The sequence below is a fragment of the Coregonus clupeaformis genome, chromosome 7 (assembly GCF_020615455.1).
Source record: "Coregonus clupeaformis isolate EN_2021a chromosome 7, ASM2061545v1, whole genome shotgun sequence".
Classification (NCBI taxonomy): Eukaryota; Metazoa; Chordata; class Actinopteri; order Salmoniformes; family Salmonidae; genus Coregonus; species Coregonus clupeaformis.
This window is the reverse complement of record NC_059198.1, coordinates 50420609-50440003: the sequence shown is the minus strand read 5'-3', so window position 1 is coordinate 50440003 and position 19395 is coordinate 50420609. Positions and strand designations below refer to the sequence as shown.

The window sequence follows — 19395 nt, the reverse complement described above, 5'->3', positions numbered from 1 at the left end:
AGAATTATTTATTTTAAGCTTTTATTTCTTTCATCACATTCCCAGTGGGTCAGAAGTTTACATAAAATCAATTAGTATTTGGTAGCGTTGTCTTTAAATTGTTTAACTTGGGTCAAACATTTCGGGTAGCCTTCCACAAGCTTCCCACAATAAGTTGGGTGAATTTTGGCCCATTCCTCCTGACAGAGCTGGTGTAGCTGAGTCAGGTTTGTAGGCCTTCTTGCTCGCACACGCTTTTTCAGTTCTGCCCACAAATGTTCTATAGGTTTGAGTGCAGGGCATTGTGATGGCCACTCCAATACCTTGACTTAGTTGTCCTTAAGCCATTTCAACATTTGGAAGTATGCTTGGGGTCATTGTCCATTTGGATGATCCATTTGCGACCAAGCTTTAACTTCCTGACTGATGTCATGAGATGTGCTTCAATATATCCACATAATTTTCCTTCCTCATGATGCCATCTATTTTGTGAATTGCACCAGTCCCTCCTGCAGCAAAGCACCCCCACAGCATGATGCTGCCACCCCGTGCTTCACGGTTGGGATGGTGTTCTTCGGCTTGCAAGCAACCCCCTTTTTTCCTCCAAACATAACGATGGTCATTATGGCCAAACAGTTATATTTTTGTTTCATCAGACCAGAGGACATTTCTCCAAAAAGTACGATCTTTGTCCCCATGTGCAGTTGCAAACCGTAGTCTGGCTTTTTTATGGCGGTTTTGGAGCAGTGGCTTCTTCCTTGCTGAGCGGCCTTTCCGGTTATGTCGATATAGGACGCGTTTACCTCTGAATATAGATGCTTTTGTACCTGTTTCCTCCAGCATCTTCACAAGGTCCTTTGCTGTTGTTCTCGGATTGATTTGCACTTTTCGCACCAAAGTACGTTGATCTCTAGCAGACAGAACGCGTCTCCTTCCTGAGCGGTATGACGGCTGCGTGGTCCCATGGTGTTTATACCTGCGTAGTATTGTTTGTAAAGATGAACGTGGTACTTTCAGGCGTTTGGAAATTGCTCCCAAGGATGAACCAGACTTGTGGAGGTCTACAATTTTATTTCTGAGGTCTTGGCTGATTTCTTTTGATTTTCCCATGATGTCAAGCAAAGAGGCACTGAGTTTGAAGGAAGGCCTTGAAATACAGCCACAGGTACACCTCCAATTGACTCAAATTGTGTCAATTAGCCTATCAGAAGCTTCTAAAGCCAAGACATCATTTTCTGGAATTTTCCAAGCCGTTTAAAGGCACAGTCAACTTAGTGTATGTAAACTTCTGACCCACTGGAATTGTGATACAGTGAATTATAAGTGAAATAATCTGTAAACAATTGTTGGAAAAATTACTTGTGTCATGCACAAAGTAGATGTCCTAACCGACTTGCCAAAACTATAGTTTGTTAACAAGAAATTTGTGGAGTGGTTGAAAAACGAGTTTCAATGACTCCAACCTAAGTGTATTTAAACTTCAGACTTCAACTGTAGATAGGTAACACTATGGGGGAGGGAGCTACATAGGTAGGTAACACTATGAGGGAGGTAGGGAGGGAGGGATAATGTATAATAATGTATCCATAATGTAGCTAGGACTTTCCCAATTCCTTATTTGAACCTTGGCGCAGAGTTGTAAAAACAATTTACCTGAGTTGTAAAAAAAAAAAAAAAAGCTTTGCCTTGAGCATTCCCTTTATTGGTACGCCTCTCGGACTTCCTGGGTGAAAGGTCATTGGATCTACATATATCCACTACAGACTTTTGGGGCGTAGAACCAAAGTACACACGTGATGTGGCCTGACCATGTTAATCATTAGATAAAGAGACATACTAAGAGAAGCTTTATAGTCGGGCTATAGATTAAGTCAGGTGTTAAGGTGAAATCAAAATCTAAGTTCTGTTTTTTATTTATTTTTATACTAAATGTCTTGTTTTCATGTAATTGTAGTATTCATATATGTAGCTAAATGATTTACATTCCAAATATACTATTGTATTCTTATTACACCCCAATTGAATGCTAATTTGATCACTTAAATTGGTTTCTAGTGTGAACCGCATCTAGTTTTAAAAGGAAACTCAAAGTTCCTGTTTGTAGAGTGTATAGATGTGTACACTGCTTAGCCAATCAGCTGTTGTTCTGAGTCATTTCATCTCGGATGGCTCAATGCAGGAAGTTATTCTGAAACCACAACACTGCTTCCTCTCGATGAACAGTTCTCAAGAGAACCATAAAGAAAGATTGTTTCTGTTACAGCATGCAACACATTGACTGACTGCTCCACCGATCATTGTCCTTGTTAGTAAGTCCACACCTCTCCATCCTGGGGGAATGGACAGGCTTCATCTGCTGCTATTGGTTTGCGTAAATGCATTCTGTCCACGCTGCCAGCCACTGGAACAAGGTACAGTTTTCTATCGATCACTGTTATCTGTAAGTCACCTTCATCCTGTTTCCTAATATCCATTTTTGAATTCAGACTGTAATGTCAACGTACCAAAGCCTAATTTTTTAAGATGGTATGAAATAGAAAGTAAAATAACAATGTGATTGGTCTGCTGTGTTTGTGTCACCTGTTCGATAGCATCGCTGCGGTTCGTCGGGCTGGGGGACTGGGGAGGCCTCCCATTCTTCCCCTACTACACCCCTCATGAGCAGGCTATCGCCAAAGAGCTCTCCTGGGTGGCCCAGACTCAGGGACTGGACTTTGTCCTCAGCCTGGGGGACCATTTCTACTACAGCGGAGTGGAGGACGTGGATGACCACCGCTTCAAGGTCACTTCACACTACAGTCGCTCTGCCACACTGTTCACACTGCAACGCATGGGCTGCGTTTACACAGGCAGCCCAATTCTGATCTTTTGCGTGATTATTGGCAAAAGATCTGATCTGATTGTTCTAAAGACCAATTGTTGGCAAAAGATCTGATCTGATTGTTCTAAAGACCAATTATTGGCAAAAGATCAGTATTGTGCTACCTGTGTAAACGCAGCCACAGGCTTGGGTTGAAACACCACACAACAGCAAACCATTATTGTGATGACAAACTCAGCAACTGTTCTGACAACAGTTAGTAAACATCATATCTTACCATAGGCAGTTAGATTCTAACTTAACATCTCAACATATCTAACCTATCTCTCGTGTGTGGCATTGTGAATAATGTGAATCTAGAACACGCATACAACAGTCACGCTGAAGGACTTTGAAAATGGCAAGAGAGCAAAACTAAATATCTAATGCTCCATTCTGTGTAACAGATTGTTTGTGAAATATGCGTTGACATGAGAAGTGCCGAGTCGTGGAGTCACAGTTGTTCCCTGTTTCTAGCCAGCCAGCTTTGTGACAGAGAGAATGTGGTTAGTCGAGTATATACAGGGACGTAACACAGACTGACAGACGGAGCTGTGTTCAGATCACATTGTTCTCGTATTAGTGAAGAGGGCACTTTTCTCTTCTCAGTCCTAGAGCCACATGATTCTCTTTTTCTGAAATAAAGCGAAGCATTACGCCCTCTTGTGGTAGCATATTGTAGATCAACTATTTCTTCAGAGCGTTGTGATTATCCTAGTGTTGCAGCACACAGAATGTTATACAGTATAACATAAATATTGATATGTTATATATCAAATCTCTCTAGTTTTTCACCCTTCAGTAATTTTCCTGGGTTGGTAATTACCTTTTTTGTTTTCCTCCTGCAGAATACCTTTGAGGATGTCTTCTCTCAATCCTCGCTGGTTGACGTCCCATGGTACCTGGTGGCAGGAAACCATGACCACGTTAAAAACGTGTCCGCTCAGATCGCTTACTCCAACAGATCGAAGAGATGGTGAGCATCTTAGTAAAGATCTTTAACTGTGTATTTTAATTGTTTGTTTTTTTACGCCACACATCCTGAATACAACATTCATATGCCAATTAGCAGATGCTTTCATCCAAATCGTGCATACATTTTGAATATGTGATCCCCTGCGGGAATTGAACCCACAACCTTTTTGTTTGCTAGCGCCACACTCTTAGCAACTGAGCCCCACGAACAGGGCCATGACTTCTCTGTTGTTCTCTCCTCCTCGTTACCTCAGGAGGTTCCCGGAGCTTTACTATGAGCTTCAGTTCAAGGTTCCTCAGAGTAACGTGTCGGTGACCGTCCTGATGGTTGACACAGTGGTGCTGTGTGGGAATACTTATGAGGGGACCCAGCCCAAAGGAGAGGAGGACCCGGAGGCTGCTGCCAAGCAGTTAGACTGGATCAACTCCAGACTGGCAAACAGCAAGTAAGTCCACATGGTACAGTTTTACTGGACCCAGATTAAGCATAGTCCTGGTCTAGAAAGTTTAATGGAGATTTGACCCTGTTTTTTTTTGTCCAGGACTATGCTTAATATGGGTTTGAGAAACTGGCCCTAAAAATACAACAGGTCAAACACAGCCTCTCATTAAGTACATCAGTGAAACCTTTGTAGTGAAACAGCAACTTGTTCTGTGAGTAAATAAAGGATGGATTCAAGGTTGTTCAAGGTTGAGGAAAATAAAAGTATTTGATCTGACAAGTTGTCGTTTGAGCCTCGGGAGAATAATGTGAAGATTTCCGAGCATGAAGAGATCCCTGACTGGCCACGCCCCTCTTTTAATGTTTGTAGAGATCCCTGACTGACCACGCCCCTCTTTTAGAGATCCCTGACTGACCACACCCCTCTTTTAGAGATCCCTGATTGACCACGCCCCTCTTTTAGAGATTCCTGACTGACCACACCACTCTTTTAGAGATACCTGACTGACCACGCCCCTCTTTTAGAGATACCTGACTGACCACACCCCTATTTTAGAGATCCCCTGACTGACCACGCCCCTCTTTTAGAGATACCTGACTGACCACGCCCCTCTTTTAGAGATACCTGACTGACCACGCCCCTCTTTTAGATATACCTGACTGACCACGCCCCTCTTTTAGAGATCCCTGACTGACCACGCCCCTCTTTTAGAGATCCCTGATTGACCACGCCCCTCTTTTAGAGATTCCTGACTGACCACACCACTCTTTTAGAGATACCTGACTGACCACGCCCCTCTTTTAGAGATACCTGACTGACCACACCCCTATTTTAGAGATCCCCTGACTGACCACGCCCCTCTTTTAGAGATACCTGACTGACCACACCCCTCTTTTAGAGATACCTGACTGACCACGCCCCTCTTTTAGAGATACCTGACTGACCACGCCCCTCTTTTAGAGATACCTGACTGACCACGCCCCTCTTTTAGAGATACCTGACTGACCACGCCCCTCTTTTAGAGATACCTGACTGACCACACCCCTATTTTAGAGATCCCCTGACTGACCACGCCCCTCTTTTAGAGATACCTGACTGACCACGCCCCTCTTTTAGATATACCTGACTGACCACGCCCCTCTTTTAGAGATCCCTGACTGACCACGCCCCTCTTTTAGAGATCCCTGACTGACCACGCCCCTCTTTTAGAGATACCTGACTGACCACGCCCCTCTTTTAGAGATCCCTGACTGACCACGCCCCTCTTTTAGAGATACCTGACTGACCACGCCCCTCTTTTAGAGATCCCTGACTGACCATACCCCTCTTTTAGAGATCCCTGACTGACCACACCCCGCTTTTAGAGATACCTGACTGACCACACCCCGCTTTTAGAGATACCTGACTGACCACACCCCTCTTTTAGAGATCCCTGACTGACCACACCCCTCTTTTAGAGATCCCTGACTGACCACACCCCTCTTTTAGAGATCCCTGACTGACCACACCCCTCTTTTAGAGATCCCTGACTGACTAGACCCCTCTTTTAGACTCCTCCACTCTCATCACTCTTTTAATCAAGAAATACCTTCACACTGTTACACACACATTCCTCAACTGTTACTGAATGAGGAATAGATACTCCTGTAACCATGAGTAACCTTGCCTGAGACTTGGAAGACTTGTGCTAGCTCCCTGAAGACAACGCCGTCGGCTTTAGCTCAGGTGGCTAACACAGTCTTGTCTGTCCTTCTCTCCCAGGTCAGAGTTCATTGTAGTGGCTGGTCACTATCCTGTGTGGTCCATTGGTCATCATGGTCCTACAAAGTGTCTTGTGGACAGACTACGTCCCCTGCTGAAGAAGTATGATGTCACAGTCTACCTGAGTGGCCATGACCACAGCATACAGGTGGGTTATCATGCATGTTATGACCATACATTTACATTCTATAACATGGGTTCAAAGTTACAGTTTGAATAGACAAAATGTTACCATTTCACATTCACTTATTGAACAACTGCTGTTGACCCTTACTCTGTCGCCAGTTTATCAGAGAGGATGATGGGAGTTCCTATGTGGTCAGCGGTAGCGGGAACTTTGCAGACGTGTCCACCAACCACATCAACAGCTTCCCGTCGTCGTGGCAATGGTTCTCCAACGCCGTCAACCGTACGTCCGGAGGATTCGCTTACTTTGTGGTCACCGGGAACAATATGACTGTCAGCTACATTCAGACTGACGGGAGATGTGTTTATCAAACAGCGCTGGCAAAACGCAAAGTCTGACACAGACAGAGGCATCACGGTGAACGCGAACATCATCACGAACTACCAATACGGATAGTTAACAATAAACTAATACAGGCCTAATATACTGACTGTTTTTAACCTCTTAAACTCTCACATTGTTGACTAAAACAACGCATATTGTATACTACCCCTCATAAAGTACATTTCGGTTTCAGAACTGTAAGTCCTACAAAACACATGCTTAGTACTGTTAGAATGGTGGGAACTGATAAAGGTGTCAGAAACGATGGTGACTCCTACAAAGGTCAAGGTACAGCAGGCCAAAAAGACAGAAATTAACCTTTTTATTTAATTTCTTCGGGGGGGGGTCCCCCCATCCATTGATGTAAATTGCTCCCGAGTGGCGCAGCGGTCTAAGGCACTGCATCTCAGCGGTCTAAGGCACTGCATCTCAGTGCTTGAGGCGTCACTACAGACCCCCTGGTTCGATTCCAGGCTGTATCACAACCGGCCGTGATTGGGAGTCCCATAGGGCGGCGCACAATTGGCCCAGCATCGTCCGGGTTTGGCCGGTGTAGGCCGTCATTGTAAATAAGACTTTGTTCTTAACTGACTTGCCTAGTTAAATAAAGGTAAAATAAAATAAAAAAATAAAAAGAATGCATATCCCCTGTCTGATTCCCAGTTTGTCCACTAGATGGCAGTAGCAGATCACATGACGTCTCTTGGCCACTTGAAACCAGTTGAGTCTGGTTTGGGCAGTGAGGTCACTGTGCCAAAATGGCTGAAACAGATTTTAAAGCCCCACATCTTTCATGTTATATAGTTTGTTTATTTAACTAAAAACACAGACAGGTGAGGAAACTGTTCCTATTGTAAACGAGTGAGCTAGCTAAACAGCGCACGTGGAGGAGGCATACAAGGTCATGTGGATGGAGAAGGTAATGCATTACTTTACAATGACCATCAGGATGGACCCTTTCTATGCATGCTAAATGCTTGCACTTTTGGTGACTTGACCTACATTGCATACTCTGTGAACATGACCATAAATTATGAGCTCCTGAGTGGCGCAGTGGTCTAAGGCACTGCATCGCAGTGCTAACTGTGCCACTAGAGATCCTGGTTCGAATCCAGGCTCTGTCGCAGCCGGCCGCGACCGGGAGACTCATGGGCGGCGCACAATTGGCCCAGCGTCGTCCAGGGTAGGGGAGGGAATGGCCGGCAGGGATGTAGCTCAGTTGATAGAGCATGGCGTTTGCAACGCCAGGGTTGTGGGTTCGATTCCCATGGGGGGCCAGTATAAAACACACATTCATATATATGTATTCACTAACTGTAAGTCGCTCTGGATAAGAGCGTCTGCTAAATGACTAAAATGTAAAATGTAAATGTATGGTTTATGGCCTTTACTTTTAAGTATTTGCCTAAAACTGTTTGGTATAAATATATATTCAAGATCTATTTACTGATCCCTCAAACCTCTAAAACAGGGAATCTCCAACTGGTGGCCCGCGGGCCGAATTTGGCCTGCGGGTGGTTTTATTTGGCCCCCTACGTTTTCTGAGCAAAATAATAATTTTTTGTGTGGACTTAATAGAATATAAAAACACCAGGAAATCAGCTCCAATTGATTTTAATTTAAGAAATCTGTTCCCAGTATTCCCACGCATAATAGAGACGTGATCATATACAAATGTAAGCAAGGTTGGAAATGATTATGTTTTAGTCAAACATTATAACTGTTTGGGCTTCTTGTGATCAATTTGCAGTCTACAAATTATTTGTAATTATGTTCCGACCCTCCGCTCAAGAAAAAATCGGCCCGAGGCTGAATCTACATTTACATTTACATTTTAGTAATTTAGCAGACGCTCTTATCCAGAGTGACTTACAGTTAGTGAGTGCATACATTATTTTTTTAAATTATTTTTTCATACTGGCCCCCCGTGGGAATCGAACCCACAACCCTGGCGTTGCAAACGCCATGCTCTACCAACTGAGCTACATCCCTGCCAGCCATTCCCTCCCCTACCCTGGACGACGCTGGGCCAATTGTGCGCCGCCCCATGGGTCTCCCAGTCGCGGCTGGCTACGACAGAGCCTGGATCTAGTTGATCCCTGCTCTAAAACATAAATACATCTTAAAATAACCTAATACACAAATAGTACTTCTAGAATGGCTACACATAATATATTAAGCATCTTAATTATTATTTTCATATTATTTAGTATTCAGCAGTCTCCCAAAATCAAGTTATATTTTTCCAAAGATCATATCAACTTAAAAACGATATAAAACACAATAAAATCTGAACAGTTGGTAGTGTTTATAAAAGCTAATAAATAAAAAGGAGAATATTTGCATCATTGCACGGAAACAAAATATACACTAGAGTATGTGTAACACATTCACTGTGCGATTTCACAGAAGAATGTTGCCCTGCAGCCTCCATTTCAAAGTCCAGTTCAGCTGTACCTTGTGTGTCGACGATACATTTTTACACACTTTTTAGTGGGACTCCCTCTTTTCCACTTGTGTTGGCTTTCCTTGTGCGTTGGCAGCACACCACTGTGACTACGATAGCCACTACTATGATCAGAATGATAAGGAGGATGAACCCAGCGATCACACCGAGCCCAAACTCTGGAGAGGAAACGGGATAGTGGAGTGTTATCGGGAAGCATGATGATTCACACACACACTGTGAGAAATGATAAGCACCTAAAACCGGAAGTTTACATACACTTAGGTTGGAGTCATTCAAACTTGTTTTTCAACCACTCCACAAATTTCTTGTTAACAAACTATAGTTTTGGATAGATGGTTAGGACATCCACTTTGTGCATGTCACAAGTAATTTTTCCAACAATTGTTTTCAGACAGAATATTTCACTTATAATTCACTGTATCACAATTCCAGTGGGTCAGAAATTTACATACACTAAATTGACTGTGCCTTTAAACAGCTTGGAAAATTCCAGAAAATGATGTCATGGCTTTAGAAGCTTCTGATAGGCTAATTGACATCATTTGAGTCAATTGGAGGTGTACCTGTGGATGTATTTCAAGGCCTACCTTCAAACTCAGTGCCTCTTTGCTTGACATCATGGGAAAATCAAAATAAATCAGCCAAGACCTCAGAAATAAAATTGTAGACCTCCACAAGTCTGGTTTATCCTTGGGAGCAATTTCCAAACGCCTGAAGGTACCACGTTCATCTGTACAAACAATAGTACGCAAGTATAAACACCATGGGACCACACAGCCGTAATACCGCTCAGGAAGGAGATGCGTTCTGTCTCCTAGAGATGAACGTACTTTGGTGCGGAAAGTGCAAATCAATCCCAGAACAACAGCAAAGGACCTTGTGAAGATGCTGGAGGAAACAGGTACAAAAGTATCTATATCCACAGTAAAACATGTCCTATATCAACATAACCTGAAAGGCCGCTCAGCAAGGAAGAAGCCACTGCTCCAAAACCGCCATAAAAAAGCCAGACTACGGTCTGCAACTGCACATGGGGACAAATATTGTACTTTTTGGAGAAATGTCCTCTGGTCTGATGAAACAAAAATAGAACTGTTTGGCCATAATGACCATCGTTGTGTTTGGAGTAAAAAGGGGGATGTTTGCAAGCCGAAGAACACCATCCCAACCATGAAGCTCGGGGGTGGCAGCATCATGCTGTGGGGGTGCTTTGCTGCCGGAGGGACTGGTGCACTTCACAAAATAGATGGCATCATGAGGAAGGAAAATTATGTGGATATATTGAAGCAACATCTCAAGACATCAGTCAGGAAGTTAAAGCTTGGTCGCAAATGGGTCTTCCAAATAGACAATGACCCCAAGGATACTTCCAAAGTTGTGGCAAAATGGCTTAAGGACAACAAAGTGTGGCCATCACAAAGCCCTGACCTCATCCTATAGAACATTTGTGGGCAGAACTGAAAGAGCGTGTGCGAGCAAGGAGGCCTACAAACCTGACTTCGTTACACCAGCTCTGTCAGGAGGAATGGGCCAAAATTCACCCAACTTATTGTGGGAAGCTTGTGGAAGGCTACCCGAAATGTTTGACCCAAGTTAAACAATTTAAAAGGCAATGCTACCAAATACTAATTGATTTTATGTAAACTTCTGACCCACTGGGAATGTGATGAAAGAAATAAAAGCTGAAATAAATCATTAAATAAATCATTATCTCTACTATTATTCTGACATTTCATATTCTTAAAATAAAGTGGTGATCCTAAATGACCTAAGGCAGGGAATTTTTACTAGGATTAAATGTCAGGAATTGTGAAAAACTGGGTTTAAATGTATTTGGCTAAGGTGTATGTAAACTTCCGACTTCAACTGTAAGTGTTCGATATTCACTGGGCTACATTTCCTTAATGAACACAAGTGAGTGACAGCATCCATTTATTATTAGCATGTGATCCCTGTGGGACTTGAACTGAACCCACAACCTTGGCATTGCTAGTATCCTTACCTTCAAAGACGGACTTATTGGCGCCTGGTGAACACTGTCTTTTACTGAGCTCTCCCAGCTGTTTGTCTGCGCTGCGGGAGGGGATGTAGGCCTGCACGTTGAAGCAGTAACTCACCCCAGGCTCAACATCCCTCCTGTCTAGCTCTATCTCACTGCTGGCAGAGATCTTTGTTTTCTAGAGGGACGATTACACAAAGGAAGGGCTTGTATTGTGTCTTCTTCCGTATTTTCATTTTCTATTACTTGTTCAATACTGTTGTAATGTCATTAAACTAGTATATATATATTAATGACACACATGCAATATAATCAGAAGTGAGCGTTTGCCGAACTCATTATCATCCACTGCATATTACATTCCTTGACTTGGCTCCTTTTGAGGAACCTACACCATTGAGACATGTCCTCTATCTCACTGGGTTCGGCCCCGGGCCCTAGAGTACTCTGAGGAACTGTAAATATGACTCTCTAGTGTTGTTGTTGTCCTCCCCTTTGAGCTTACCTTGCCCGTGCTTGTTGCTTTCCCAAAGGTGACTTTGTACTGCAGCTCATCAGCGAAGACATCCCGCATGGTCTTTAGTTTGTTCTGCTCGTGGAACAGGGCTATGGGAGGGTCTGTTACATACAGGGTGATCTTCCTCTTGTCTTTGCTCACCTCAATCTTGAACTCAGGTCTGCCAATAAGCGCTGGAAGGGAAATAACACCGGAGGTTGACATGCTTGCTTGTCACACCTGGCGCCACTTGGTGACACTGGCATGCTGTTGAACTACAAATTAAAGAAAGTTACACCCTCTTTTTCCCAGTGATTTATAGAAGAACCCTCTTTTTCCCAGTGATTTATAGAAGAACCCTCTTTTTCCAGTGATTTATAGAAATAACCCTCTTTTTCCAGTGATTTATAGAATAACCCTCTTTTCCCAATGATTTAAAGAACAACCCTCTTTTTCCCAGTGATTTATAGAAGAACCCTCTTTTTCCCAATGATTTATGTGGAAAATATGTCACTGTATGACTGTAGTCAGTTACTGCTGGAGTACCTACTGTCTTGGTAAGGGGTGAACCCTTCCGAACTGGCGTGGGGGAACTCTGTGAGGTCAGAGGTTACTCTATGTAGGGGTTCTGAGAAGACATCAGCTGAGTATGTGGCCTTCAGGTCAGTCAGAGCGTTGGACAGGTCACACTGAGTCTCCATGGTCCGGATACAGTGCTGGTTCCACTCTCTTATCTGACCAATACTGAAATAGACGTAATAGTAGGGTTATCATTATCTTCAAAACATGTTTGTTTTGTTGCGTTAGGTCTGGATTAGCATCTCAAATCAAATCAAGTTGTATTTGTAACATGCTTCGTAGACAACAGGTGTAAACTAACAGTGAAATGCTTAGTTGAACACTAAGAAAGTACCAAATTGTAATCTTTGAATTTGAGTTATAATCTTGAACTCATTGCACCACGTCACACACATTGTACTTCAATTAAACAGAGATTAGTATTTCTTCTCCCTCCTACTGCCCTCCAACACATCGACCTGGCTCTTCAAGATCAGAGACGGAGTCTCCAACACATCGACCTGGCTCTTCAAGATCAGAGACTGAGTCTGGGAAGAATAGGTTAGTGCCGACCTCCCGTGATCATGGGATTATAGGCACCGTCTTTTTTATATTTCATGGAGACCATTTCATTTCATGAATAGAAGTAGGAAGTAATGTAGCATTTCGTAATTACCTGATATGTAGGAAACTGAGATTTTTCCATTTTCATTTAATAATAATTGAAGTGGCAAATAAATACACTACTTGGCAATTTAATGGAATGATTGCACTTGTTCGGTCTTCCTGTAAGTGCAATAAACTGTAATATCAGCATGTAAATGATTTACTTACACAGAATATTCAACAGTGTATGAATAGTTGGAAGGTTTAGGATCCCACATAAGCAGTGTTTTGAAGTTGATAGATAACCAGGAAACGTTCTGTGCCTTGGGATAGTTACCTACATGAAGAACAAGATCAGTTAACTACATGAAGAACAATATCAGTTAACTACATGAAGAACATGATCAGTTAACTACATGAAGAACAATATCAGTTAACTACATGAAGAACAAGATCAGTTACCTACATGAAGAACGAGATCAGTTACCTACATGAAGAACGATATCAGTTAACTACATGAACAATATCAGTTAACTACATGAAGAACGAGATCAGTTACCTACATGAAGAACGATATCAGTTAACTACATGAACAATATCAGTTAACTACATGAAGAACGAGATCAGTTAACTACATGAAGAACGAGATCAGTTAACTACATGAAGAACGAGATCAGTTAACTACATGAAGAACAATATCAGTTACCTACATGAAGAACGAGATCAGTTACCTACATGAAGAACAATATCAGTTAACTAAATGAAGAACGAGATCAGTTACCTACATGAAGAACGAGATCAGTTACCTACATGTAATGTTAGACAATGACAATGAGTGAAACTGAAATAATTAGGACAGTGTGTCTTTGCATGAGAGGGTCACAGGGGATAGTGCCTGTCCTAAGCCACAGGGGATAGTGCCTGTCCTAAGCCACAGGGGATAGTGCCTGTCCTAAGCCAGGCTGATCCAAGAAGTTGCCAACAAAACACTTAGGACATTGTGGCTTTTAAATGCAGTATGTGATTTATCCAAATAGACCCGTGGGTTGTTCAGCAACGAAACCGACGGTGAGCAACTACGGGGCAAAACAGACAGGGTTGGCTTAGGTTGTTGACAACATGTCAACTATATTTAGTCTACAAATGTTTATTGAAAACCTAAATACATGTGCACGATGAGCACTTGTTGTCTCTCAAATACATTGTTGCAGTTGTTAGTTAGCTAGCTAGCGAATTTTAGACATATTAGCATAGACATGACATCAGTCGAAACACCTCAAACAATACCTGGTACCAAGAACAAGATAAAACGATGTGAAACGAGCCACCTGATTCTCCACATGGCAGCTTCTTGTCATTGACCACGTTTACATGCACACCAATATCCCGTTATTATTCAGTTTCGCATATCATGAGTGTCTTGTGATGATGTTTTCATCTGATTGGCAAACACATTACTTCAAAAAGTAGACTACCTGAGCAGTTCAATCCACCATAAAAGTTCCATAATAATCATTTGTTTTGCTGATACTTTGTACTGGACCTTATAGCCTACTTGATTAGGCTACTTTCACCCCTAATTTAGAAAAGTTTCTGCTTATAGTTTCCGACATTTGGTAGGCCATAATATAATTTCCGACATTCGGTAGGACATTGTTTGTCAACTATAGTTAGATACATGCAGCTTCTCTTCTGTCATAACTTGTTTCCTCAGAAGACTAAATAAAGTAGTGCTCACCAGAATAATGTCTTACTTCGATAGAATGAGTGCATTAGTAATGTAGTTAACGCTGCTAAAGTTGTCTGTTTCATTTAGGGACCGGGAAAAAACGCAATAACTCCAAAACAGTGGAAAGATTGGTCCTGTGCAAAATGTCCAAATGTTATCAGTTTGACCAGTTTTAAGGAAATGAAAATCTGAGAACAATTAAACACGTTTCTGATAAGACTTCAGTTTATCTTGGGTACATATTGTATGTGGTTGAAATACTGTCTACTTGCACAACAGTGTCAAAGATAACAACATGTTCCACTCACATTCGCATTTTCTCAAGAGATGCTGAAAGAAAGAAATCATACGAAAATGATATATATATATGAAAATGTATGCACTCTACTGTAAGTCGCTCTGGATAAGAGCGTCTGCTAAATGACTAAAATGTAGATGTAAAAAAATATTTATCCGCTGCTGTTCCCGAGACAAAATTAACCTTTGATGTACCATTTTACTGCAACAAATGCATATTTCTGCAGGAGTTAATATTATATTAGGCTACATGTGAGAGGTTATAGGACTACAGTCAGTCAGATTTCAGTTACTATTACATTTATCCCCACATGAATTTAAATTATGAGTATTTTTTTATTTATGGTACAGGGATACTCGTGAGCGGATATCAAAGGTGTATGTAAACAGTTTATCCCGAATAAAACCTTAAGCGGGATATTCGCTATTAAACGGGATTTGAGCTACAATCCGGGATACTGTGCGCATGTAAACACGGTCACTGACCACCCTGAATCACAACAACACATGGACTTCTGCCCCATTGACGCGTATGCATTGTTTTCAGCTAAACCCCGTCTATACTATTTGTCTAGTGTACAGCTTTTAGGATTGTAGGCTAGCCTAGATTTTAATTGCCCGTGGTGTTTTTGACTCACCTGAAACACAGTTTGTAAAGAATAGTACAGCACACAATCTCCTACAAAACGTTTTCCTTTCCATGTTCAACATGTTATATCCAAACAGGTCAGCGTAAAACAGTAATCCAGTGGAGGTAGAAGTGAAACGACGCGCGTCTCGGAGCTCCACTGAAACGAACGGTGTAAGTCCTTCGCGATCCACCTCTGATTGAATTCAAACCCCTTGTCTTGGCCAGCTATTGTCAGTGCTTAAGGTGCTGTCTAGCAATAAAAAAGACGCTTGTATCGACCAAATAAGGAGTGTCCGGGTTTTAGTTTGTGGGATGGGCTTCTGAGAGTTTAGTGTATGCGACTTGCTTAACTTTTTGTGATTACAAAAACATCGTAGCCTACTGTATTAGGAACAGCTAGTGTATAGCTTCCTGTAAGTAGCCTGGTAAAATGATGTGTCATTCATTGCGTTTTGGTACACCATAAGTACATTCATTTCCAATGGAACGCTGCGTTTGCAGTGCGTTCTGTGTGGTGCATAGGTTGGATTTATCGAACGCATGCATCAAATTGAATGCGTAAACTTGACAGAAAGTAGAAAAATGTGAATGTTGAATTTTTGTTGCACACACATCCAGTGAAAAAACATGTGGGATTACATAATAAAAACAGTTTGACTGCAGAATTTCTTTTAAAAAAATGTATTCATATATTTGTAAAGTAGGTGGTCTTGATCGCGCTGTTGGACCGGCACCAGCCCCTCCGACAGCGCAGGTCTGTGTGGGTCCAGAGATGGTTGAAGTCCCGAAAGCAGGCAGGGGAGTTCCACCATCAAGAGCTTCGACTGTTTGGAAAGGAATTCCGAAGTTACTTACGTCTGGACCGAAGCCAGTTCGATCACCTGCTCCAGATGGTTGGAGCCAGGATCGCCCGGATGGATACCAACTACCGGGAGTCCATCAGCCCAGTTGAACGTCTGGAGATTTGGCTCCGGTAAGCTAAATTCAAGTGCATTTTAAAGCCTTTGATACCGTAATTGATTGATATTAGATATATTTTATGTGAAACCTAGCTAGCTAAAGGGCTCTCTAGTTAATAGCAGCTGGCCGCGACCGGGAGACTCATGGGCGGCGCACAATTGGCCTAGAGTCGTCCAGGGTCGGGGAGGGAATGGCCAGCAGGGATGTAAAAAAAAAAAAAAAAAGTATGAAAAAAGGTGTGTTCACTAACTGTAAGTCGCTCTGGATAAGAGCGTCTGCTAAATGACTAAAATGTAAATGTAAATTAGATGTACTTTTACAGAATTTTCATTAGGACTATAACTTTTCCCAAAGTTGGTTTAAAATAATTGTTTTATGATGCAATGTTACCAAATGAAAATAAAGTTGGGGTGCCTTCTGCCCTGATGAAGGTAGGCTAGTCTTCTCCAGGACCCCTCGTTGTTCAAGACAGTTACAGTCATTCATTACATTATTTTTGGAATCATGTACATTCTTAGAACAAAGGGTTCCAAAAGTGTCCAACTGCTGTCCCCATAGGATAACCCTTTTTGGTTCCAGGTAGAACCCTTTGGGGAAAATGTTATACATGGAACCCAATAGGGTTCTACTTGGAACCAAAAGGGTTCTACCTGGAACCAAAAAGGGTTCTTCAAAGGGTTCTCCTATGGGGACAGCCGGAGAACCCTTTTAGGTTCAAGATAGCACAGTTTATTGATACAGTCATAGACTTAATTGTACTGTTTCAAGGCATTGTTAATGATAGTTGATGAGTATTATAATATAATTAGTAGAGCATAATAAACAGTAATGAGGTAGCTATATGAGTAGATAGAATATGTGGGTGGAATTCAAGTTACACACAATATTGATAATTATTTTGAATTATATTTCAGATTCTTGGCGACAGGGGACTCCTACAGAACCATCGGATTCAGCGTCCGAGTTGGACGGTCCACGGTGGCAGGCATTGGCCCCTCTGTGGCACAAGCCATTTGTGACTGTCTGGTCGGCGAATACATTCCTGTCCCCAAGGAGGAAGACTGGAGGGCCATCACTGCCGAGTTCCTGGAGAGGTGGAATTTCCCCAACTGTCTTGGCTCCATTGATGGTAAACATGTAGTGATCCAGGCTCCACCGTGCTCGGGTTCGCAATTCTACAACTACAAGGGAACATATTCCGTTGTACTCTTGGCTGTTGTAGATGCCATCTACTGTTTCCGTGTCGTCTATGTTGGTGCTAACAGCAAGGGAAGTGATGGCGGGACCCACCGGGACTCTCCCTTCGGCCAGGCTCTTCAGGATGGCACCCTGCATCACTCCCTGGGGCTGAAGACCTGGGACCCGTTCCCCCACGTCTTCGTCGGCGACGAGGCCTTCCCTTTGAGACCCAACCTCATGAGGCCCTACGCTGGACGCCAGCTGCCATTGCCAAAGCCTGTAAGGATCTTCAACAAACGACTGTCCAGGGCAAGGTTAGTTGTTGAATGCGCCTTTGGGATTCTGGCAGCCCGGTGGAGAATGTTTCGGAGAGTGCTTGGCCTCAGCCCCTCAGATGTCGATGCCTGCGTGAAGGCCACTTGTTCTCCACAACTACCTGCGGAGGGCATCCCAGGAGCCGCTCCGGATGGAGATGGACACGCCAAATGGTCACCTACCTGATGTCACCAGGGCAGGTGCCAACAACGCCACCAGACAGGCACTCCAGGTGAGGGAGAAGCTGACCACCTACAGCAGGTGAAGTCCCATGGCAGCATGTCGTGGAGTGAAACGGCTCTTTTAAGAGCCCCCTAACACAAAGGTTATTTTAAGAACCATCCACCGTTGTCCATAAAATAGCATTTTTTCCCCCCAGATTATTTTATGTTTCATTGTCTGTCTTCATTTGGAAGTTATAATATTTAAGTGAAATGTGGGCGTAAAGACCCCTTCCCTCTCCCATTAACATCAGTATTATACACACCTGGCATGGTACATCAGGTGAGCAGGAGTTCTATTGAAGGTTATACGACATACAGTTAGTATGATAACAATGGGAAAAGGTAACCTGGGGTCCATACAAATAGTACAGTTTACCACCATCTTCACTGGTCTGACAAAATGCAGGTGTAAAATAAAAACGAATTAGGAAGAGAATGGGCTTTTACCTTCATCTTGTCTTAGATCTGCAAAGGTGTAGGGAAGAAATAAACAGATGAAGTCTAAATGAGATATTAATAAACAAATGAAACAACTGACTATGAAAACATTATAATTTAATAAGTATTCAAGTACAGGAAAGAACGTGACAGGTATGTGTTTTGTAAAAATTGTACAACCATCCAGGACCTCTATACCAGAGGAAGGCCCTAAAAATTGTCAAAGACTCCAGCCACCCTAGTCATAGACTGTTCTCTCTGCTACCGCACGGCAAGCAGGTTCCCGGAGCGCCAAGTCTAGGTCCAAGAGGCTTCTAAACAGCTTCTACCCCCAAGCTATAAGACTCCTGAACTGCTAATCAAATGGCTACCCAGACTATTTGCATTTTACGCTTCTGCTACTCTCTGTTTATTAACTATGCATAGTCACTTTAACTCTACCTACATGTACATATTACCTCAATTACCTCGACTAACCGGTGCCCCCCGCACATTGACTCTGTACCGGTACCCCCTGTATATAGCCTCCCTACTGTTATTTTACTGCTGCTCTTTAATTATTTGTTACTTTTATTTTTTGTAGGTATTCTTTCTTAAAACTGCATTGTTGGTTAAGGGCTTGTAAGTAAGCATTTCACTGTAAGGTCTACACCTGTTGTATTCGGCGCATGTGACAAATACAATTTTATTTTATTTAAAGTTGGTAATTCTTGCTGTTTACTCATGGAATTTGTATTTCAGATCAAAAGATGAATATGACAGGCAAATATTTAGACAGCAAACTGTTGTTTTAGGATATTTTCTAACCCAGAAACAACAGCTATACATTTGCCTCATATTGATCATTTGATCTGAAATACCAATTAGCCTACATGAGTATACTGTAAAAATGACTTGACTTCACTGTCACAATACTTATGACACTACCTGTGTTGTGGAGAAAAAATAAACGTACCATTGAACT

General features: G+C 42.5%; 3 protein-coding genes across 4 annotated transcripts; 2 read left to right on the top strand and 1 right to left on the bottom strand.

The window, feature by feature from the left end:
• Positions 1 to 2134: 2134 nt before the first annotated feature.
• LOC121570635 (tartrate-resistant acid phosphatase type 5) lies at positions 2135 to 6974 on the top strand. Its single transcript, XM_041882108.2, has 6 exons — positions 2135 to 2390; positions 2571 to 2761; positions 3688 to 3815; positions 4069 to 4260; positions 6019 to 6166; positions 6304 to 6974. Exons 1-6 carry the CDS (start codon positions 2318 to 2320, stop codon positions 6541 to 6543), a joined length of 972 nt encoding a protein of 323 aa, XP_041738042.1. The 5' UTR covers positions 2135 to 2317; the 3' UTR covers positions 6544 to 6974.
• A 1595-nt stretch (positions 6975 to 8569) lies between these two features.
• Positions 8570 to 16257, bottom strand: LOC121570636 (tissue factor-like). 2 transcript variants are annotated; one of them, XM_041882110.2, is made up of 6 exons: positions 16171 to 16257; positions 12887 to 12995; positions 12045 to 12238; positions 11504 to 11688; positions 11002 to 11176; positions 8570 to 9154 (listed from the first exon to the last, which is right to left on the bottom strand). In XM_041882110.2, exons 2-6 carry the CDS (start codon positions 12934 to 12936, stop codon positions 9009 to 9011), a joined length of 750 nt encoding a protein of 249 aa, XP_041738044.1. In that variant the 5' UTR covers positions 12937 to 12995; positions 16171 to 16257; the 3' UTR covers positions 8570 to 9008. The 2 variants fall into 2 exon arrangements, with proteins under 2 accessions (XP_041738044.1, XP_041738043.1); XM_041882109.2 differs by lacking the exon at positions 16171 to 16257 and adding an exon at positions 15323 to 15613.
• LOC123491325 (protein ALP1-like) lies at positions 16206 to 18001 on the top strand. Its single transcript, XM_045221673.1, has 2 exons — positions 16206 to 16288; positions 17190 to 18001. Exons 1-2 carry the CDS (start codon positions 16206 to 16208, stop codon positions 17953 to 17955), a joined length of 849 nt encoding a protein of 282 aa, XP_045077608.1. The 3' UTR covers positions 17956 to 18001.
• Positions 18002 to 19395: the final 1394 nt, after the last annotated feature.